Below are 23,412 nucleotides of genomic sequence, written 5' to 3'. Positions count from 1 at the left end.
TTTGATTACACTCCTCGTTTCTTCCTCAAAGAATTCCAAAATATATGTCAGACAGAATCTCCCCTTCACAAAACCATACTGACTTCAGCATATTTCATCATGTGCTTCCAAGTACCCTGAAACCACATCCTTAATAATAAACTCTATAATTTTACCAAGCACTGAAGTCAGCCTAACTGGACTATAATTTTCTTTCTTTTGTCTCACTCCTTCTTAAGTGAAGTTACATTTGTTATTTTCCAGTCCTCTGGAACCATTCCTGACTATTTGTGGGACTAAACACATCATATAAAAACATCAAAGTGTGGAGAATACATTTTAGAAGGCAGTACATCTTGCTGACATAGTATATATAATATATGACATTTGGGGGCGGCATAGTGGTGCAGCGGTAGAGTTGCTGCCTTACAGTGCCAGAGACCCGGGTTCCATCCTGACGACAGGTGCTGTCTGTACGAAGCTCGTATGTTCTCCCCGTGACTGCATGGGTTTTCTCCAGGTGCTCCGGTTTCCTCCCACACTCTAAAGACATATAGGTTATATTGGCCTTCATAACAAGAGGAGTTGAGTATAGGAGCAAAGAGGTCCTTCTACAGTTGTACCGGGCCCTGGTGAGACCGCACCTGGAGTACTGTGTGCAGTTTTGGTCTCCAAATTTGAGGAAGGATATTCTTGCTATGGAGGGCGTGCAGCGTAGGTTCACTAGGTTAATTCCCGGAATGGCGGGACTGTCGTATGTTGAAAGGCTGGAGCGATTGGGCTTGTATACACTGGAATTTAGAAGGATGAGGGGGGATCTTATTGAAACATATAAGATAATTAGGGGATTGGACACATTAGAAGCAGGAAACATGTTCCCAATGTTGGGGGAGTCCAGAACAATGGGCCACAGTTTAAGAATTAGGTGGTAGGCCATTTAGAACGGAGATGAGGAAGAACTTTTTCAGTCAGAGAGTGGTGAAGGTGTGGAATTCTCTGCCTCAGAAGGCAGTGGAGGCCAGTTCGTTGGATGCTTTCAAGAGAGAGCTGGATAGAGCTCTTAAGGATAGCGGAGTGAGGGGGTATGGGGAGAAGGCAGGAACGGGGTACTGATTGAGAGTGATCAGCCATGATCGCATTGAATGGCGGTGCTGGCTCGAAGGGCTGAATGGCCTACTCCTGCACCTATTGTCTATTGTCTATTAATGTAGAACCAATGTAGGTTAATTGGCTTCGGTCAAGATTGCAAATTGTCCCTAATGTGTAGGATAGCGTTAAGGTATGGGAATCGCTAGTCTGTGCAGACTTGGTGGGCCAAGTATTTCTGCACTGTATTTCTAAACTAAACTAAACTAAATATGCCACATTTAGCACTACTGACTGTGGATGAATTTCTTAGTAGAAATGTTTAGGTTTCTAACAAATTTGAAATAATTTCCTGGTGGGTTTTCTGGTCTCTGTCTGGAATTTACAGTATGGAGTCAAGAAAATCCCCATAGAGTTTAAGGACTTAATAATGCTACCTTTTTGAACATATAAAATGATCCCTCAGTTGCTATGAACTTAATTAATCAGTTTTAACTTCTATTTATCAGGGAATCTCAAGAATTTGTAGAAAAGTTTGAAGGAGCTCTGGGGAAGGGGAAAGGTAGAAAGTTTTATGCCTACAAAGTGATGATGACTAAGGTTAGTATCTGACATTCATTTTATTTGAAACAATATCTCTTGATGTTGTTGATGTATACATTTTAGATGTTGACAATAACCAGTTGGATACACGAACATATGCTTTGCACCAATGGGCTGAGTAAAGTTGTAATAGATGCTGATATCTCTCATAAGAATGGCGATATTCATATTTATTTAAGACTCCTAACAGTGGTCCAAGCTGCTGTTAACATGGGAGAATGAACCCATAGTGTGGCACTAAGGAGCAGGTTTGTATGGTTTTCTCAGTCCTTAAAGGTTCCAGAAAAAAATTCCAGTGACCAAAGTCATTGTCTTTTATTACGCAAGGTCCACCTTTTAGAATTAATAGGTTAAAAGCAAGAAGGAAGGAAATGGAGTAGTAGTAGTGACGATGAAGGAAATGATCAGTATTGGTTTATTATGGTCACGTATATTAAAATACAATGAAAAACCTGTGTGCTATCCAGTTATATTATACTGTACATGAGTACAATCATGCTATGAACAAGTACAAGTAGTGCAAGGAAAAAATACCAAAATGACAAAGAGAGTGTTATAATATTGTAGTGTAGATAGACACAAAATGCTGGAGTAACTCAGCGGGTCAGGCAGCATCTCTGGGGAAAAGGAATAGGTGACGTTTCGGGTCAGAACCCTTATTCAGTGTGTTACGATTGCAGTTATAGTGTTACAGTTACAATTACAGAGAAAGTGCAGATAACAAAAAAATGCAGGGACTTCAATGAGGTAGATTGGAAGATCTGGGTTAAAGCCTTAGCTTATGTAATTCCTGGAGGCTTTAAAACGTTTGACGTGGAAATTAAAATCTCTGAGTATGTGGGCTGGAAATATTTATTTCAATGGCAATTTGCAACTTACTTAACCAAGCGTGTGATTTCTGCAACACAAGAGACATGATACTGATTTCCCTCACCATCCTGCCATTCTTGACTGGACAATGCCTTTGAATATGTGAATGACAGGATTTTGCAACAGCTCTTGATCAATATAATTATTCGCACAATGAATATCACCCCCTTTTGTGAGCCCTTTCCAGTTACCATTCAGTTTCTAATTCTATAATTTAAATTTTGCGATTATTTTTTTTGTCCGGGTGCAGTGCCTCAAGATTCTCTGCATAAGGTGCTCTTGGCTGAATGACAAATGAAATGACATATTTTTTGCTGGTAGAAGCGAGGAAAACCGAAATGAACATTGTGAGGACTATCTGCTTAAACATCACATGCAGGGTTTTGTTTTGCAGGATGTGGCTGTTCAGAGTAATTTTAGTTTTTGAAGGTCATACGTTTATACTTCATTTGTATAATGTTACCATTTCAGAAATGGATCAAATTTCAAAGGGACTTTGAAAATTTTAAGACTTCATGCATACCTTGGGAAATGAAAATAAAAGAAATTGAGAGTAAGTTCATTTTGTTAAAATTAATATATTGTATTTACACATGGTGCTACAATTGTTAGCAGTATTGACTTTGATCAGAATCACCTCATGTTCACCTCTGTACAAACTTTGGCTCCACACTAATGATAATGGATCCACTATAGTTGGATGCCTTGCTGCCACAGGCATTCCCTGAAGTGTCAGTGGTGACTTGGGCTCAGGTGATGTAGAGGCATAACCTCAGGTTTTAGTGATGGCCCAATTTGCTTTAAAACAGTTTAAAAAACGATTTCACATATATTCAGACCCGCTGAAATACAATTGAAGTAGTGGGTGAATGTGCGCAAGCATTTCCTTAACTTAATCAGGTTAATGAAGGGTCTGTGGCCTGACTTACCTCGCCACTAATGCCCACCTCCCTGCAATCCCAAAATAACACACATTCAATCCTTGCACGATTCTTGTGAGTCATTGTCCGATTCACTCTCACAAGAAGGAGCAGGCATTCATGTCGTAAACAACACTGGCAACCTCCAGTTGGAGATCAACGACAGGGAGGAGATTTAAGTAAATCCAGGATGAATGATACAAGAGCCTAGCGATTCAAGTGATTCTCTTAGTTTTTTAAACAACCAAAGTTCCGACCATCCCTTTGCCTCCACAGATGCTGCTTGGCCCATTAACTTCTTCCAGCAGTTTGTGTTCTGCACCTTTATCATGAGGTTCCCATTTCTACTGAATAATATTGAATGTTCCAAGTAAAAAAATAGCAGACGATGGTTATTTATGATTATTGAAAAATTAGGCTTCCATTTAGATTACTAATGTTTTTTATTGGTTCTGTTGAGAAAGGATTAGTGGATGGGGGACTATGAATATCTTAGGTTAAATACATTTCAGGCACATTGACAGATTTTATTATCTGTTTCCTGTAATGATTCCTGCCAAGTGCTTTAAACCAACATCTGAAAAATATTGTTTTCATTGTTTTTTGATTTCTCTTCCATCTGCATAATTGTCACAGTCTCCCTAGGTGGTATGGAAATTGAGAAACTGCTTTTATATCAATGAGAGAATTTTTATTGTACACTGCGATCTTCTCCTGTCATCCTTATCAAGGTGACGTGAACTGAATCTAAACATCTGAGCTATGATTGAGAAACTGCACTGTGCACAATCATATGGTCCTTGGTATTGGGGGTAGGGTACTGACATGGATAGAAAATTGGTTGACAGACAGACAGACAGAAAGCAAAGAGTGGGGATAAATGGGTCCCTTTCGGAATGGCAGGCAGTGACCAGTGGGGTACCGCAAGGTTCGGTGCTGGGACCCCAGCTATTTACGATATACATTAATGACTTAGACGAAGGGATTAAAAGTACCATTAGCAAATTTGCAGATGATACTAAGCTGGGGGGTAGTGTGAAGTGTGAGGAAGATGCAATAAGGCTGCAGGGTGACTTGGACAGGTTGTGTGAGTGGGCGGATACATGGCAGATGCAGTTTAATGTAGATAAGTGTGAGGTTATTCACTTTGGAAGTAAGAATAGAAAGGCAGATTATTATCTGAATGGTGTCAAGTTAGGAGGAGGGGGAGTTCAACGAGATCTGGGTGTCCTTGTGCATCAGTCAATGAAAGGAAGCATGCAGGTACAGCAGGCAGTGAAGAAAGCCAATGGAATGTTGGCCTTCGTAACAAGAGGAGTTGAGTATAGGAGCAAAGAGGTCCTTCTACAGTTGTACCGGGCCCTGGTGAGACCGCACCTGGAGTACTGTGTGCAGTTTTGGTCTCCAAATTTGAGGAAGGATATTCTTGCTATGGAGGGCGTGCAGCGTAGGTTCACTAGGTTAATTCCCGGAATGGCGGGACTGTCGTATGTTGAAAGGCTGGAGCGATTGGGCTTGTATACACTGGAATTTAGAAGGATGAGGGGGGATCTTATTGAAACATATAAGATAATTAGGGGATTGGACACATTAGAGGCAGGAAACATGTTCCCAATGTTGGGGGAGTCCAGAACAAGGGGCCACAGTTTAAGAATAAGGGGTAGGACATTTAGAACGGAGATGAGGAAGAACTTTTTCAGTCAGAGAGTGGTGAAGGTGTGGAATTCTCTGCCTCAGAAGGCAGTGGGGGCCAGTTCGTTGGATGCTTTCAAGAGAGAGCTGGATAGAGCTCTTAAGGATAGCGGAGTGAGGGGGTATGGGGAGAAGGCAGGAACGGGGTACTGATTGAGAGTGATCAGCCATGATCGCATTGAATGGCGGTGCTGGCTCGAAGGGCTGAATGGCCTACTCCTGCACCTATTGTCTATTGTCTATTGGAACTCTAAAATCACTATTCAGTAGATCTCAGTTGATGTTTAGTGACCTCTTCTAAACCTATTCTTTCTTCAGTCTGAAGAAAGGTCTTGGTCTGAAAAGTTGCCTGTCCATTCCCTCCCCAAATACTCCTGATCAGCTCAGTGCCTCCAGCACTGTGTGTTTTACTTTTTCTTTCACCATGTCTTTGCTCTCCTTTCTAATCTGATACCCTTGTTGTGTCATTGATCCCACCTTTAACCACGTGTTTTTATTGTGAAGTAACATGAAACATTTTATTTCATTAAGGCTGATGTACAAGTGAAAACAAATATATGTTTTCAGAAAGTAAATGGAATTATAAGGGACTTACAAAATCTTTTCTTCTGTCACAGGTCACTTTGGTTCTTCTGTCGCCTCATATTTTATTTTCCTCCGTTGGCTCTATGGGATCAACTTGGTCCTTTTTGGTTTAACTTTTGGATTGGTTGTCGTTCCAGAGGTGGGTCTTGGCTTTAAGTTTCAGTTTAAGTTTCATAAAATTGTATGGGATTTAAAAATAAATCTGTTCGTATTCTGTGATTTATTTTTCCAATGGTATACTGAAAATATGATTCATAATTCATTTTAATCATACTTGGCAGAATTAAATAATAGAAAATATTATTTAAAAAAAGACAAAAATCGCAAATGTATACAGGCACAATGATCGTAGATACTGGGAATAGAAATGAGGAGATACGCAAAATGGAATGCCAAACCCTGATCATCTGTTGAACAAAGCCAAAGACAAAATGAGTTTTAATAATTTGTGACATGAAATGTAGGACTATTAGAATGGAATGTAGAAATGTAATAAAAACAGATCGTCATAGTCAATAATGAAATATTTTAGGGAATAAATTTCTCTGTTTGCTTTCATAAAACCCTGCATTCTGTCCTTTGCTCTTTTTTCCTTGAGTGGTTTTAATTTCTTGATATCCTCCTTTAAATCCCGGTGAAAAGTTTGGCTAGAAATGTGCATATTTTAGACTCCCACCAAAGCCTACTAGATCTTCTGGTTAGAGTCATAGAGTCATAGAGTCATAGAGTGATATAGTGTGGAAACAGGCCTTTCACCCCAACTTGCCCACACTGGCCAACATGTCCAAGCTACACTAGTCCCACCTGCCCATGTTTGGTCCATATCTCTACAAACCTGTCCTATCCATGGATCTGTCTAACTGTTTCTTAAATATTAGGATAACCCCAGCCTCAACTACCTCCTCTGTGAGCTTGTTCCATACACCCACCATCGTTTGTGTGAAAAAATTACCCCTCAGATTCCTATTAAATCTTTTCCCCCTTCACCTTAAACCCATGTCCTCAGGTCCTCGATTCACCTACTCTGGGCAAGAGACTGTGCATCTACCTACTCTGGGCAAGATACTGCATCTAGTTTCTTGATAAACTGGTTGCTAACCAGTTTAACTCTTCTTCTCATTCCCATGTTAACCTATCTGTCCTGGGCCTCCATTGCCAGAGTGAGGCCGCATGTAACCTGGAGTAACAGCACCTTATATTCCGCTAGGGTAGCTTACAAACATTGAGATCTCCAATGTTAGCTAACTTAGCAAAACCTCCCTCCCTCTTCCCCCATCCTCTACGCCATTCTCCCATCCTCACTTACCAGGCTTTATCCTGCTGCTCCTCTCTTTCAGCTTTCTAACCCCCCCCCCCCCCCTCCACCCAACTACAATCAGTCTGAACAAGATTCATGACCCAAAACATCACCTAACCATTTTCTCCAGGGATGCTGCCTGACCAGCATTTTGTTTCTTTTTATGCAAACTGACATCTGGAGTTGCTTGTTTCTATACTGTGTTCCTCAAAGATGTTTGAGAAGTCTTTGTCGGGGATCTATGTGAAACATTGCTTGTGACATTGAAATGGTGTGCAGTGAGGGTAAAAAAAAAGAGGTATTAGAAAAAGTTTTAGAAAAGAGAAAAGGATAGAAAAAACAAATCACAATTTTTCACCATGGGATGAATGTGTTACAATAATGTTGAAGATTCATAGAGTTCTAGAATTATAGTGCAGCATAGAAACAGGCCCTTTGACCCATCACTTCTATGCTGACCATAATGCCTATCCATATTAATCCCATTGCCTGCATTATTCCATATCCTGCTATGCCTTGCTTATTTAAATTCAGTCCTGGGGCAACTTCTGTTTACCATGTTTCTGCCTTTTGCCAAGAGAAAATGCTGTCATCTTTGGAAAAAGACACCAAATTATGAGCTGTAGCTGAAAATCAAAGAAAACCCTAAAAAGTTGTTGATAATAGTTATATATTTCAGATGTTGATGGGCCTGCAATATGGCACCATTCCTCGGAAGACTGTGCCCAGGGCAGAACAGCCGACTGCTATGGATTTTTCAGTACTTTGGGAGTTTGGGGTGAGTGTTGCACTCCACGTTCAAAATCTGGTGCCATTAAATTTCAGAAGTGATTCAATGCGTAGAAATTACTGTCACACATTTAGTAGCACTGATATAGGCAACATGCCCCGAAGACTGGCTTTCGCCTTTCAGTGTCAGATCATCAAAGGCGATACAGAAGGATATTGAATTAGGACCTTTGTCTTCCAAATGCAAGCTGCCAACTGTTGACTTTTCTTTTGTGTACCTATTGTTGTATTTTTGAAAATTATTTTAAGAATCTTTTAAAATATGTAAAACCAAATGGGTTCATGTGGTATATATTCAAAAAATTGCAATTTTCATATATTTTGACATTTTGTAAAGTACATCCATTTTGACATCACATTGTAATTATTTCATCACATCCAAATTTGGTGAGGTCATGTTTCATGAGAAATTAAATCCTTAAAGATCTTTAAGACCAATAAAGTTAGCTTAATATTCAATTAGTTTATGTACTTTTATAGTAATTCATTCTTTATAGGAGAATTTTACAAACTTCATTGCAATTAATCTTTTCAATGACATCTTGAAAGGGTTATGGAATTAAATGTTTTATTACAACATGTTAAAAAGATTCAGCATGAGTAAAGTTTTTTCAGTATCTTCTTGGCATAATGTGTTGTAAGATTGTCATGATGCTTCAACTTTTAAGTGTGAATCAGGATGATTGTAAAATAACAAAATCTGTATTTTACAGGGTTATATAAAGTACTCAGCTCTTTTCTATGGTTACTACAATAATCAGCGAATGATTGGTGTTTTCAAGTATAGATTGCCCTTGTCTTATTTCATGGTTGGTGTGGGTTCGTTTGGATACAGCCTCATGGTTGTGATCAGAACGTGAGTATTGATTAAGCAGTAGTGAGACTGGTTAGATTCTTGTGCAACTATTACCGAGTCCATCCAGGACTATGGCAGAGCAATTATTCCATAGAACACCATGGATGGCTGTAGTCAATTGACATTGTAAACTATGAAGACTGAACTATGTGTGACTATCACCTGTCACCGAGCATGTGAAGTTATGTTGAAAGTTCTGACTCAAAGTATCATTCATGTCTAATGAAAATAATAATCCTGTACAGAATGGCAAAAAACGCAAATGAAAGTGGAGTTGATGGAGATGATGGAGATTTCAACTTCAGCTGGAAAATGTTTACAAGTTGGGATTATCTAATTGGAAATCCTGAAACAGCAGATAACAAGTTTGCATCCATTACAACCAGTTTTAAGGTAAATTTGGCCGAATTGATGTCCACGCACATTGATTGTTCCTACAGTGTGTTAGATTATAAAATCATTGCAATTTGTTTGTTTTCCCCCCCTGCCACAACTTGTTGCGCAGCTGGTAGAGCTGCTGGCTCACAGTGCCAGTGAACCAGGTTCGATCCTGACCTCAGATGTCTGAGTGGAGTTTGCATGTTCTCCCTGTAACCACGTGGGTTTCTCTGCATGCTCAGGTTTTCTTCCACATCTCAAAGATGTGCAGGTTTGTAGGTTAATTGGACCCTGTGAAACTACTTACAGTGTGCAGGGAGTGGATATGCAAGTGGGATAACGCAGAACTAGTGTGTGAGTGATCAATGTTCAGTGTGGACTCGTTGGGCCAAAGGGTCTGATAGTTGCATCTCTAAATCAAACTAAACAAGGGAAATAAATAGATCAAAGCTGAAACAGTTGAAAATACCCAGAAAGTCAGGTAGTATCTCTGGGGATTGAAACAGACTAAACATTTCAGATGTTTTAAGTTTAGATTTCCTTCATCTGGAGCTATTTCCTTTTTGGGGGAATTAAGGATATTTTAAATTATATTTTCCTTTAATTTGAGTTTTGCATGAGGTTGCTGCTCTTGTCCCCATTGATGGAAGAGTTCACAGAGGTTTGGGGTATAGGTGATGTGATGGTGTTGAGCTACTGAAGTGAATGATGTTCACTTGGAAACACAGTAGTGCGGTTAGTAGAGCTGTTGATGTGGAGCTCCTGCAATGGGGGTTTAATCTTGACCTTGTTTGCTGTATGTCTGGAGTTTGTTCTTTTTTGTTGTGTCTGTATGGGATTTTCCTGGGTGTTCCTGTTTTCTCCCATATCACAGTTGCCCCTTCTGTGTAGGTGAGTGGTTGAATTGACCGGTATGTGAGAATAAGTTAGTAGCGGACTGAGATTGCATTGTGAGCATAGAGTTGATAGACTGAATGGCTCCTGCCATGTACTGGAAAATATGGAAATATATGCAGCTGCAAACTGCGATTGGATGCAGTTGAATATTGATGTTAGTGAAAGGAACAACTCGGGTGAAGTGCACTAATGTTTGAGCATTGTAGGCCACAGATGAAAATTTCACTCTTCAGATTTCAATCTCATAGACCCAGAAATGTTTGTATGTCATGGGACAGAAATGTACGGTCATGTTTAGTTTTAGTATATTGCCACATGCACCAAGGCACAGTGAAAAGCTTCTTTGTTGCATGCTATCCAGACAGTGAAAAGATTATACATGACTACAATCTAGCCATCCACAGTGTACAGGTACAGGATAAAAAAAATGTTTAGTGCAAATTAAAGTCAATTGAAGTCCGATAAAAGATAGATCTCCAATGAGGTAGATGGTCGGTCAGGACCACTTTCTAGCTGGCGAGAGACTGGTTCAGTTGTCCGATAACAGCTGGGAAGAATCTGTTGCTGAATCTGGAGGTATGCATTTTCACACTTCTGTACGTCTTGCCTAAAAGAGGCGTATGAGGCTAGGAGGTCAAACACTCGTTTGGTCACAGCTAAGGTTTTAGGTTCAATATTCTTTACCCTGTTCCAAAAGGATGTGATGACATTGTCAGAATGCTACAGCGATTTATGAGGATGCCAGAGACAGGAGGAACTGCAGATGCTGGAATTTTGAGTAAAAAACAAACTGCTGGAAGAACTGAGCAGTTTAGGCAACATTTGTGGAGGGAAATGGACAGACAACGTTTTCAGTTGGGACCCTCCTACTATCTGATGAGGATGTTGTCCAGGCTGAGGAACTTTACTTATGAGTGGAGATTGACTGTGTTGGACTCCTGTCTATGCAACAGATAAATCTAAAGAATATCTTGGGGTGTAAAAAGGTATGAAAGGCTTAGTAAAGGAGAACAAGAAAGATGCCCCTCCCCCCCCCCCACCAATGACCTCACCAGAGGTTGAGCATATTCTAAAATTATAGAGAATTATAGTCATTCAACTTGGAAACAGGTCATTCGGCCCACTAAGTCCATGCCAACGATTAAACACCCATTGTGTACCCATCTATACCCAACCTACATTCATCACAATTGTATTGTCCCCACATTCCCATCAACTGCCCCCAGGTTCTACCGCTCACCTGTACACACTACGGTAATTTACAATGACCAATTCATTTACCAGCTCGCATGTCTTTGGGAAGTGGGAGGCAATTCATGCGGTCATGGGGAGAACATGCAAACTCCAAGCAGACAGCACCCAAGGTCAGCATCCAACTTGGATCAGTGGAACTAATAGATAGTTTCTAATGAGCTTCAGTCCCAGTATGGCAACCATGTAATTTAAATCCAAGTGAATAATAAAATTAAGCATGGATTTTTTTAAATGTTGAGACTCTGTGATTGTGACCAGGATTATCATTAAAAATCCCATCTGTTTCATTAATTTCCTTAAAGGAAGGAAATTTGCCATTCTTACCCGGTTCTAGATCTGCCAAAGTGATTGACTCGAACAGCCTTCTCAGGAGCAATTAGAGATGGACAATAAACGCTGACATTGTTAGTGACATCTATATTCTGTGAACAAACAAATTAAAAAATCTCCTCTCGCCCTTTCTTGCTGTAAGGAAAATGACATCTGTTTCTTGATATAACTGAAGTATTTTATTTTTAGTACTATTCAGGTCCTAGACATCTTTTCTAAACTGTGGTTCCCAGTTTAAAAAAAACTCCAGATAATGCACAACCCGTGTTTTACACAGTTTCAGCATGGCTTCCTCGTATCGTTCTCATTGAAGCTAATAATAAAACAAATGATTCTGCAGAGGTTCTGTATTTCTGTTGCCACCATCTTAAAAAAATCAAGTACCAATAGTTGTGATTCTCTGTTCCAGAATTGTCTGTTTCAAAATCGCCCATTTAGCTTTTATTTGGCACTTTCAATTATTTCTACTAAAACTGCATCTGCCACATTTCCTTCCATTTCACCATTCAGTCCTCCTGGAGCCCATTTCAATCTTATTCATAAGATCATTAGTGATAGGAGCAGAATTAGGCCATTCAGCCCATCAAGTCTACTCTGCCATTCAAACATGATTAGTAACATGAAAGATTAGTAAAGACAAATGTGGGTCCCTTGAAGGCAGAAACGGGTGAAATTATTATGGGTAACAAGGAAATGGCAGAAGAGTTGAACAGGTACTTCGGATCTGTCCTCACTAAGGAAGACACAAACAATCTCCCAGATGTACTAGAGGACAGAGGATCTACGGAGTCAGAGGAACTGAAAGAAATTTGCATTAGGCGAGAAATAGTATTGGGTAGACTGATGGGACTGAAGGCTGATAAATCCCCAGGGTCTGATGGTCTGCATCCCAGGGTACTCAAGGAGGTGGCTCTAGAAATCGTGGATGCATTGGTGATCATTTTCCAATGTTTAATAGATTCAGTATCAGTCCTGTGGATTGGAGGATAGTTAATGTTATCCCACTTTTCAAGAAAAAAGCGAGAGAGAAAATGGGGAATTATAGACCAGTTAGCCTGACATCGGTGGTGGGAAAGCTGCTGGAGTCAATTATTAAAGAGGTAAATAATGGCGCATTTGGATAGCAGTAAAAGGATTGGTCCAAGTCAGCATGGATTTATGAAGGGGAATTCCTGCTTGACTAATCTTCTGGAATTTTTTGAGGATGTGACAAATAAAATGGATGAAGGAGAGCCAATGGATGTAGTGTATCTAGACTTTCAGATAGCCTTTGATAAGGTCCCACACAGGAGATTGGTGAGGAAAATTATAGCACATGGTATTGGGAGTAGGGTATTGACATGGATAGAGAATTGGTTGGCAGACAGGAAGCAAAGAGTAGGAATAAACGGGTCCTTTTCAGAATGGCAGGCAGTGGCGAGTGGAGTGCCGCAAGGCTTGGTGCTGGGGCCGCAACTATTTACAATATATATTAATGATTTGGATGATGGAATTAGAAGTAACACTAACAAGTTTGCAGATGACACAAAGCTGTGTGGAAGTGTGAACTGCGAAGAGGATGTTAGGAGGTTGCAGGGAGACTTGGACAGGTTGAGTGAGTGGGCAGATGCATGGCAGATGCAGTATAATGTAGATAAATGTGAGGTTATCCACTTTGGTGGCAAAAACAAGGAGGCAGATTATTATCTCAATGGTGTCTGATTAAGTAAAGGGGAAGTGCAACGAGACCTGGGTGTCCTTGTACACCAATCACTGAAAGTAGGCGTGCAGGTACAGAAGGTAGTGAAGAAAGCTAAAGGCAACTTGGCCTTCATAACGAGAGTATTTGAGTATAGGCGTAAAGAAGTCCTTCTGCAGTTGTATGGGGCCCTGGTGAGACCACATCTGGAGTATTGTGTGCAGTTTTGGTCTCCTAATTTGAGAAGGAATTCCTTGCTATTGAGGCAGTGCAGCGTGGGTTCACGGGGTTAATCCCTGGGATGGCAGGACTGTCATATGAGAAAAGTTTGGAAAGACTAGGGTTGTATTCACTGGAGTTGAGAAGGTTGAGAGGGGATCTTATATAGACATATAAAATTATAAAAGGACTGGACAAGCTAGATGCAGGAAAAATGTTCCCAATGTTGGTGGAGTCTAAGAATAAAGGGGAGGCCATTTAAAACTGAGGTGAGAAGAATTTTTTTTACCCAGAGAGTTGTGAATTTGTGGAATTCTCTGCCACAGAAGGCAGTGGAGGCGAATTAACTGGATGAATTTATAAGATTGGATAGAGCTCTAAGGGCTAGTGGAATTAAGGGATATAGGGAGAAGGCAGGCAAAGGTTCCTGATTGTGGATGATCAGCCATGATCACAATGAATGGTGGTGCTGGCTCAAAGGGCCAAATGGCCTCCTCCTGCACCTATTTGCTATGTTTCTATCTGTGGCTGATCTATCTCTCCCTCCTAATCCCATTTTCCTGCCTTCCCCCTATAACCTCAGACACCCGTACTAATCAAGAATCTATCTGTCTCAGCCTTAAACATATCCAGACATCCTCCACAGCCTTCTCTGGCAAAGAATCCCACAGATTCTCCACCCACTAACTAAAGAAATTTCCTTCTCATCTCCTTCCTAAAAGTGCGTCCTTTAATTCTGAGGCTATGACTTCTAGTCCTAGACTCTCCCACAAGTGGAAACATCCTCTCCACATCCACTGTATCCAAGCCTTTTACTATTTACGTTTCAAAGAAGTCCCCCCTCATTCTTCGAAACTCCAGCGAATACAGGCCCAGTGCCGACAAACGCTCATCATATGTTAACCTACTCATGCCTGGGATCATTCTTGTAAACCTCCTCTGGACTTTCTCCAGAGCCAACACATCCTTCCTCAGATATGGTGCCCAAAATTGCTCACAATATTCCAAATGCGCCCTGACTAGCTCCTTATAGAGCCTCAGCATTACATCCCTGTTTTTGTATACAAGCTCTCTTGAAATAAATGCGAGCATTGAGTTTGCTTTCTTTACTACCGATTCGACTTGCAGATGAACATTTTAGGAATCCTGCACCAGCACTCCCAAGTCCCTTTGCACCTCCGATTTCTGGATTCTCACTCCATTTAGAAAATAGTCTACGCCTTTATTCTTACTACCAAATTGCATGACTCCACAATTTGCTACACTATATTCCATCTGCCACTTCCCTGTCCACTCTCCCAACCTGTCCAGGTCCTTCTGCAGAGTCTCTGCTTTCTCCACACTACCTGCCCCTCCACCTATTTTTGTATCATCTGCAAATTTGGCCACAAAGCCTTCATTCCCCTTGTCCAAATCATTAATACACAACCTGAAGAGTAGTGGCCCCAGCACTGACCCTTGCGGAACTCCACTAGTCACTGGCAACCAACCAGTTAAAGCCCCCTTTGTTGCCACTCTTCGTCTTCTGACATTCAGCCAACCTGCTATCCATGCTAGTATATCTGCCTTTGATACCGTGGGCATTCATCTTCCTCAGCAGCATCATGTGAGGTACCTCATCAAAGGCTTTCTGAAAATCTAGGTAAACAACATCTACTGACTCTCCTTTGTCTGTCCTGCTATTTGCTTATTTATTCACTGCTCACTTGCAAGTTTCGTGCCATCAGACTTTGAAATTATGCTCAGAATATCCAATCACATCAGTATCCACTGCCCTCTGCATGTCAGACCCAATCTGTTTACAACATGGACCACAGTGAGTGATTTCTTTAATATACTGCCACCTGGGATGCAATGCTCCATGTGGGACATAGTGCAATTGTTTCAGAAAAAGCCCATCTATTCCCAATTTGAACTCCTTCAGATGACTGCATCTCTAAACTTTGAAGACCATCCTCCACTCGTGACCATCAGTTCCATTAGACGGTGGACTCTGAGACTTTGGACCGCACTCACCTACGTGTCCATCCCTTACCCATCCAGCTGAGCTCTCTGTGTCTCTGGAGTGATAACCTCTGGGGAAGTACAGATATTCAATGCTCTGCAGCGACTCCACAACTCCAGAAACACGATCAAATTGCTATCTTTGCAAATAATCCACACATTTTTACAATAAGCATAACGAGTTATTTTAAATTTTTATACATGTTATTTTGTCAGGAATCCATTGTGGATGAAGAAGAAAACCAAAAAGATGAAAATGTTCACCTAAGGAGATTTTTAATTATTCTGTCCAATTTTCTTATATTTTGTTGTCTTGCTGGAAGTGGGTACCTCATTTTTTATGTTGTGAAAAAATCCCAGACATATTCAGCAGTGGGTAACTTAACCTGGTATCAGAAAAATGAGGTAAGTTTTCCTTTACAGCTACTAACATAAAATGAATAGAATTTTTCAAGATTCAAAGCGTCATACAGCACAGAAATATGCTCTTCAGCCCTACTTGCCCAAGCTGACCGTAGCCAAACCAAGCTAGTCTGACTTGCCCATGCCTGGCCTATATCCCTCTAAAGCTTTCCTATCCTTGTACCTGCCTAAGTCTTTAAAATATAATTGTACCTGCCTGTACCACTTCCTCTGACAGCTCATTCCATGTTCACCCTACCCTCTGTGTGAAACATGTATTCCTTAGGTCCCTTTTAAATCATTCTCCTCTCACCCTCAGCCTACATGATCTAGATTTGGAGGTAGACACAAAATGCTGGAGTAACTCAGCGGGTCAGGTAGCGTCTCTGGAGAGAAATGAATGGGTGACGTTTCGGGTCGAGACCCTTCCTCAGACTGATGTCAGGGGAGGGGGCGGGACATAGATGGGATGTAGCAGGAGACAGGAAGGCTAGTGGGAGAACTGGGAAGAGGGAGGGGAAAGAGAGGGAATGAGGAACTATTTGAAGTTAGGGAAGCCAATCTTCATATCGCTGGGGTATAAAATGCTCAAGGGAAGTATGAGATGCTGTTCCTCCAATTTGCGCTGGGCCTCACTTTGACAATGGAGGAGGCCCAGGCCAGAATGGTCAGATTGGGAGTGGGAAGGGGAGTTGAAGTGTTGAGCCACCGGGAGATCAGGTTAGTTAAGGAGGACTGAGCAAAGGTGTTAAGCGAAACAATCGCCGAGCCTGCGCTTGGTCACTCCGATGTAGAGAAGTTGACATCTGGAACAGCGGATACAATAGATGAGGTTGGAGGAGGTGCAGGTGAACCTCTGCCTCACCTGGAAAGATTGTTTGGGTCCTTGGATGGAGTCGAGGGAGGAGGTAAAGGGACAGTTGTTGCAACTCCTACAGTTGCAGGGAAAAGTACCTGGGGAGGGGTGGTTTGGGTGGGAAGGGACGAGTGGACCAGGGTGTTACGGGGGGAACAGTCTCTGTGGAAAGCAGAAAGGGGTGGAGATGGGAAGATGTGGCCAGTAGTGGGATCCCATTGGATGTGGCGGAAATGTTGGAGGATAATTTGTTGTACACGACGGCTGATGGGGTGGAAGGTGAGGACAAGGGGGACTCTATCCTTGTTATGAATGGGGAGAGGGGGAGCAACAGTGGAGCTGCGGGATATAGAGACTCTAGTGAGAGCCTCATCTATAATGGAAGAGGGGAACCCCCGTTTCCTAAAGAATGAGGACCAACATCTACTACGCCTACTGACTCCCATAGCTACTTTTACACTTCTTCCCACTCTGTTTCCTGTAAAACTGTTTCCAGCAGAACCCTTCCTCTTGGATTCCCCCAGCTGACCATTTACCTTCACTAGACCTTTTCATTTCCCACTGCCGGCGGGACATCAACCGCCTCAAATTTTCCACTCCCCTGACTTACTCCAACCTCTCCTCTCCTGAACGTACAGCCCTCCGCTCACTCTGCAGCAACCCCGACTTAGTTATCAAACCCGCTGACAAGGGAGGTGTCGTGGTAGTCTGGCGCGCTGACTTCTACCGGACTGAGACCAGATGACAAAATCACCCCTCATCCCTCACAGAAAAAAAGACCCAGCCTCTCCTTATACCCAGTAATTCCCCAGACCCAGTAATATCCTTGTAAAACTTTTTTGCACCTTTTCCAGTCTCATGGCATCCTTCCTAAAGCAGGGTAACCAAAACTGCACACAGTACTGTTCCAAATGTGGTCTTACTAACACCTGAAACATGACAAGTACTTTACTCAATGCACTGACTGATGAAGACAAGCATGTCAAATGACTTCTTCACCACCTTGCCCACCCCTGTCGCCACTTTCATGAAACTATGATTCTGTCCCTAGAAGTCACTCTGTTCTACAACAGTGCTCAGGGCTCAACTATTTACACTGAATGTATCTATGTATGGAATATCTGAACTGATTAGGTTGCATGCAAAACAAACCCTTTCTCTCGGTACATGTGACAATAATAAACCTAAACCTAAACCGTTACTGTGCAAGTCTAACTGGATTTTTCTTACCAAAATGCAACACCTTGCATTTATCTGAACTAAACTCCAACTGCCATTTGTTGGACAATTAGTCCAGTTGATCAAAATTCTGTTGTAATCCTAGATAACCTTCTTCACTGTCCACTTTACTACGGATTTTAGTGTCATGTACAAACTTACTAACCATGCCAACTACATTCACATCCAAACCCTTAATATAAATACAAACGACAGTGGATCCAGCACTAATCCCTATGGCACACCACTTATTACAGGCCTCCAGTCTGAAAAACAGCCATCTACTAGCACCCTCTCTTTTTCCTTCCTTCAAGCCAATTCTATCGCCAATTGGCTAGTTTGCTCTGGATCCTCTGTGATCCAACCTTCCAAACCTGCCTACTATGTGGTACCTTGTCAAAGAAAAAGCCCATGTCGACACTACTGCTCTGCCTCATCAATCTTCTTGGTCACCACTTCAAAAAACTATAAAAATGGTGATTTCCCACATAGAAAAAAATTATGCTGACTATCCCTAATCAGTCCTTGGCTTTCCAAATGCATGTTGATCCTGTCTCTCCCACATACTACAATCAGTCTGAAGAAGGGTCCCAACCTGAAACGTCATCTATCCATGTCCTCCAGAGATGCTGCCTGACCCACTGAGTACTCCAGCAGTCTTTTTTTTGTAAACCTGCATCGCAGTTCCTTGCATCCCACTTTTTGTCCACCTGTGTTTCCCCCTTAAGTGTACCGCATACACACCCAATACTCCTCAAGGGATTTATTTGGTCCCAGTTGCCTATACCTGACATATGCCTTCTCCTTTTTCTTTGACAAGAGCTTGAATACCTCATGCCATCCAAGGTTCCCTCATTCTGCTAGTGGTACATGCTGGGTCTGAACTCCCACCATCTTGCGTTTAAAAGCCACCCACTTACTTGACAACCCTTTGCCTGCAAACTGCCTCACCCAAACAACTTTTGAAAGTTCCTGTCTAATACCATCAAAATTGGCTTGCCCCGATTGGTGCCACTGGGATTGGTGTTGGATCCACTGTGGTCCGTTCTTTCTAGTAACGATTTGGATGTGAATTTAGGACTTCAACTTTAGGAAGAGTCCTATCCTTTTCTATATCTATTGCATAACTAATAGAATGATAGGCACTGGTTTAAAGTGTTTCCCCACTAACACTTCAGTCACGAGTCCTGCCGCATCTCCCAAGAAGAGCTTACACCTCTTCCTTCTCTCGCATGGCTATTTACATATTGATAGAATACGAAATGTATTTTTATTTGCAGATATGCCCATTGTTGATTTTATTTCATTTAAAATGGTTTCTTAAAAGTGACACATGATGCATTTTTATTTTTGTTAACAAATTTATCCATTGAATATGGGTTAGGAGGGAGAAATAGGTCAGCCATGATTGAATGGCAGAGTAGACTTGAAATGGTCTGATTCTACTCCTGTCACTTATGACCTTATGATCACTTAATCGGAAGCTATCCTAAAAATAGCAGCTCACTCATATTCAGGAGCTATTTGAGACAATGCTTGAGACAACAATATGCTTGAGTCAACAATTTGATTCATGTTTTTGTGACTACTGTATCACATTTGGTGAACTCTGATATCTTCCACATTCATTGCAGTTCACATTTTTTTGCAGTTTTATTTAGCTTGGACAAACTGAGTGACCCTCTCAGTTATGGATACATTTATAAGCGTTAAACGTTTAGCGATTAGTCTCTAACCAACTTAAATTGGATAATATTGCAGAAGTCAAAATTATTAGGAATAACTATCTATTAAATATGTTATTTTTATAGATTGATATAGTTATGGCATTGTTGGGAATGTTTGTTCCTCCACTTTTTGAAACAATTGCTACTCTGGAAAATTATCACCCCCGTATTGCATTGCAATGGCAGCTGTGGCGAATGTTTGCCCTGTTCCTCGGTAATCTGTATACATTTCTGCTGGCTCTTATTGATCAAGTCAACTCACAGGTAAGAAACTATTTCTGTTTACTCAGGTGCACACTTGTTTCTGGGTGACTTTCAACTGAGTTGCCATTTTTGTAAATGATATAATGGCATTAAAATAACTGCAAGGGCTGAAGGGGCAGAACCTTGCATATGAACACACAAAGGGAATATTGCCAGTTGGTAATCACAGTGATATATTTGTTAGTAGCAGCTCTGTCTTCACAGAAAATGGAGCTACATGTTGGCGTCCAATGATAGTGACTAGATGTCTTCAATTTTCTGATAGACAAGATGCCTTGATTGATTGATTGATTGAGAGATACAGGCTGGAAGGAGGTTCTTTGGCCCAGTGGCCAAACTGGTTCTTGATTATGCTGATGGCCTTGCCAAGGCAGCCTGAAGTGTGGATGGAGTCAATGGTGGGGAGGTTGTTTTGTGTGATGGACTGGGCTACGACCACAATGCTCTGCAAGTTCTTGCAGTATTGGATGGAGCTGTTCCCAAACCAGGCTATGGTTACACTTTTTAAAAATTCAACAAGGGGGCCATGTTTGTACTGAACATGAATTATTTGGATCTGACCAGAATAACGAGAAAAAAGCTGGGAATTAATCAACCACAGGAGCTTTGTTCGCTAATCAATCTTATTAGCAAAACAAGAAATGAATACTACACAAGGACTCGTGGATGCAAATTAACACAGGGAAGAAAAACACTTTCGTTGTAATACTTCTTGTGACAGCAAAGATGTGAAAGCTACCTTGTAATGAAGATTTGAAATGCTAAGGTCAGAAGATTCCAGGAGCCACTTTTTGACCTCCCTAATAGCTGTATCATATCTTCCTAGAGCTGTTAAGTGCAACCTCCTAAATATAAAGAGGAAGACACAAGGAACAGCAGATGCTGGAATCTTGGATAAAACAGAATGTGGTGGAGCATTTCATTGGGTCAGGCAGCATCTGTGGGGGGAATGAATAGGCGACGTCTCAGGCCAGGATCCTTCTTCAGACTCTGAAACATCGACTATCCATTCCCTCCACAGATGCTGCCTGAACCACTGAATTCTTCCTGCAACTTTGTTTTTTACTCCTAAAAATAAAATTGTTTTAAATTTACTGTTATTCGTGTGAGTACATCATGTATGTATACATGTTTATTGGTACATTAAACAGAATAGGAACACAGGCCTTTGCATGTTTGGTTTCCAGGATTTTTATTGGCTTTGGAGAGAGGAGATATTTCCTGAGAGAAAGGAAATAAATCAGTCTGGAGCAGGGAATAGTCATCCCATTTTAATGAATCCTATCAATTTTCCCTTGAGAGTGTTAAGCATACATGAGGGAGCACATCTTCAGTCTTCCATGGGAGGATTGGCTGCATTTGTGGGTACTAGCTACAGGGAGAGATAGGACGGATTGTTTTCTCTGGACCACCAGAGGTTGAGGGGAGGCTTAAGAGAAGTATATAAAATTATGGGAGACAGATAGGGTGGACGATTAGATCCTTTTCCCAGGGTGAAAATATCAGACCAGAGGCTGTAGCTGTAATTTGAAAGGGGCAAAGTTTAAATGAGATTTGTGCGTCAAGTTTTTTACACACAGGATGGTCGGTGCCTGGAATATGCTGCCTGGGTTGGTGATGGAAGCAGATACCACAGTGACATTTAGGAGGCTTTTCAATAGGCCTGTAGATTTGCAAGTAATGGAAGGATATGGATTATGTGCAGGCAGGTGACATTAGTTTATTTGGCATCATTCTCAGCACAGTTATTGTGGGCCGAAGGGCCTGTTCCTGTGCTGTACTGTTCTATGTTCGATGATTTTGAAAAAAATGCGGACTTTGACAGATCCCTATCTAAACTATACCTTTAAAATATATTTGGTGTACAAATGTATTTTTAAACAAGATGTTTTCCTTCTCTTGTTCAGTTGGCAGAGGAAGAAAGTATAAAAAACAAAACTTTAGCCATGATGAACGCCTTCAATTTAACATCTAATAGTTCGACCCCTGGTATCCCACAAATAGATCCTGCGGATTTTCCCCGAGGGCCTTGCTGGGAGACTGGCGTTGGACTGGTACGTCAATTGAATCTATACTGCAGATGTGGACTTCAGAATGTTTTGTTTCTTATTTGTGTTTTACGTGTCAGTAGCACATTGCACAATGCGGTGTCACATAATCTGTATTAAATTCCAACATGGATTCAAATCTATGTTAAATTACAGCAGTGTAAATGAGGAGATTATGTTTTTATAGATTTAACCATGTCTTGAAAGATTGTACTATTTACTGAATATTTTTTGTTATTTACAATTTATAGGAATTCACAAAGCTTACTGTGTCTGACATTCTCGTAACTTACGGCAGTATATTTGTTGGAGATTTTCTACGAGCCTTATTTGTCAGATTTGTTAACTACTGCTGGTGCTGGGATCTGGAGTATGGATTTGTTAAGTATTATTTATCAAAAGAAACATGTTGAGTAAATTAATAATGATTAACATTCTATGTATATTATATTTGATACTTGATTAAAGATCGAATTTAATTTGTTCTCATCTAATCACAATTAAATATGTAAAGATGAACTTGCTCACAGTGCTTCACAGTATATTATTTGCACTTTGATTAGTAACAAAGTTTAAAATTAATTTCTTACTCCAAAGACGTACAGGTATGTAGGTTAATTGAGTGGGTAAATGTAAAAATTGTCCCTAGTGTGTGTAGGATAGTGTTAATGTGCGGGGATCGCTGGGCGGCGCGGACTCGGTGGGCCGAAGGGCCTGTTTCCGCGCTGTATCTCTAAATCAAAAAATAAATAAAAATCTGATGAACAATGGCTAGTATACATTTAATGGACCCATTGGACAAATGGCTCCTTTCTTAATAGTTTGTTGTAAAAAGAAGTTACAATTAGTTTTTTCTATTAACCTTGCAACTTTTGCTCTTAACATTTCAGCCTTCATATACTGAATTTGATATCAGTGGAAATGTTCTGGGACTTATCTTCAATCAAGGAATGATATGGTAATGAAGCCTTTCCTTACAGCCATATGATTAAACTACATTTGCCTAATCTTTTCCCAATGGGCTAACCAAGCATGTCAGCCGGTGACCTGTAAATAAGTGAGAGAGAGCAGTAGTTGCAAGTTAAAACATAAACATAGAGCCGGAGAGTAGTAGGACGTGCCATAAGTGAGAGATGGTCAGAACCAAGCTTGCAAATAATGAAGAAAAACTCAATGGTCTTTTATATAATATAAAAATATAAAGATCAAAAGGAGTTAAAGAAAAGAGGTCTGTGAGAAAAATATTGTAGTCAGAATGTGTTTGTTTCTTAAAAAATACTTTGTCTAAAAATTATGGCGCAAGCATTATTAGAGATATGTAAATTGTTGGCAGAGTAGATATAATGAGAGGATATAAGGGAGTTGGAATATTTGCTAATTTCCTTGATAAATCAGTGGATGACATGCTTCACCGGCTGTTAGAAGTTCTGTGGAAATATTAGATGATCATTTTGCCATCT

General features: G+C 40.8%; 1 protein-coding gene across 1 annotated transcript in view; it reads left to right on the top strand.

Annotated features, from left to right (window-relative positions):
- LOC144590907 (transmembrane channel-like protein 2-A) overlaps nucleotides 1-23,412 on the top strand; it is a gene marked incomplete at its 3' end in the record, with an annotated part of 52,887 nt that overhangs the window by 11,812 nt on the left and 17,663 nt on the right. Inside the window, exons 5-15 of the mRNA XM_078395270.1 lie at nucleotides 1,575-1,665; nucleotides 3,010-3,091; nucleotides 5,768-5,874; nucleotides 7,712-7,810; nucleotides 8,535-8,677; nucleotides 8,923-9,070; nucleotides 15,654-15,842; nucleotides 19,725-19,904; nucleotides 21,812-21,958; nucleotides 22,204-22,332; nucleotides 22,843-22,910. Of these exons, the coding sequence (XP_078251396.1) occupies nucleotides 1,575-1,665; nucleotides 3,010-3,091; nucleotides 5,768-5,874; nucleotides 7,712-7,810; nucleotides 8,535-8,677; nucleotides 8,923-9,070; nucleotides 15,654-15,842; nucleotides 19,725-19,904; nucleotides 21,812-21,958; nucleotides 22,204-22,332; nucleotides 22,843-22,910 (1,383 nt within the window). The remainder of the gene's footprint in view (nucleotides 1-1,574; nucleotides 1,666-3,009; nucleotides 3,092-5,767; nucleotides 5,875-7,711; nucleotides 7,811-8,534; nucleotides 8,678-8,922; nucleotides 9,071-15,653; nucleotides 15,843-19,724; nucleotides 19,905-21,811; nucleotides 21,959-22,203; nucleotides 22,333-22,842; nucleotides 22,911-23,412) is intronic.

The sequence above is a fragment of the Rhinoraja longicauda genome, unplaced genomic scaffold (assembly GCF_053455715.1).
Source record: "Rhinoraja longicauda isolate Sanriku21f unplaced genomic scaffold, sRhiLon1.1 Scf000389, whole genome shotgun sequence".
NCBI classification, from domain to species: Eukaryota; Metazoa; Chordata; class Chondrichthyes; order Rajiformes; family Arhynchobatidae; genus Rhinoraja; species Rhinoraja longicauda.
Note: the sequence above shows the minus strand (reverse complement) of the source record. Positions and strands in the feature narration are given on the sequence as shown.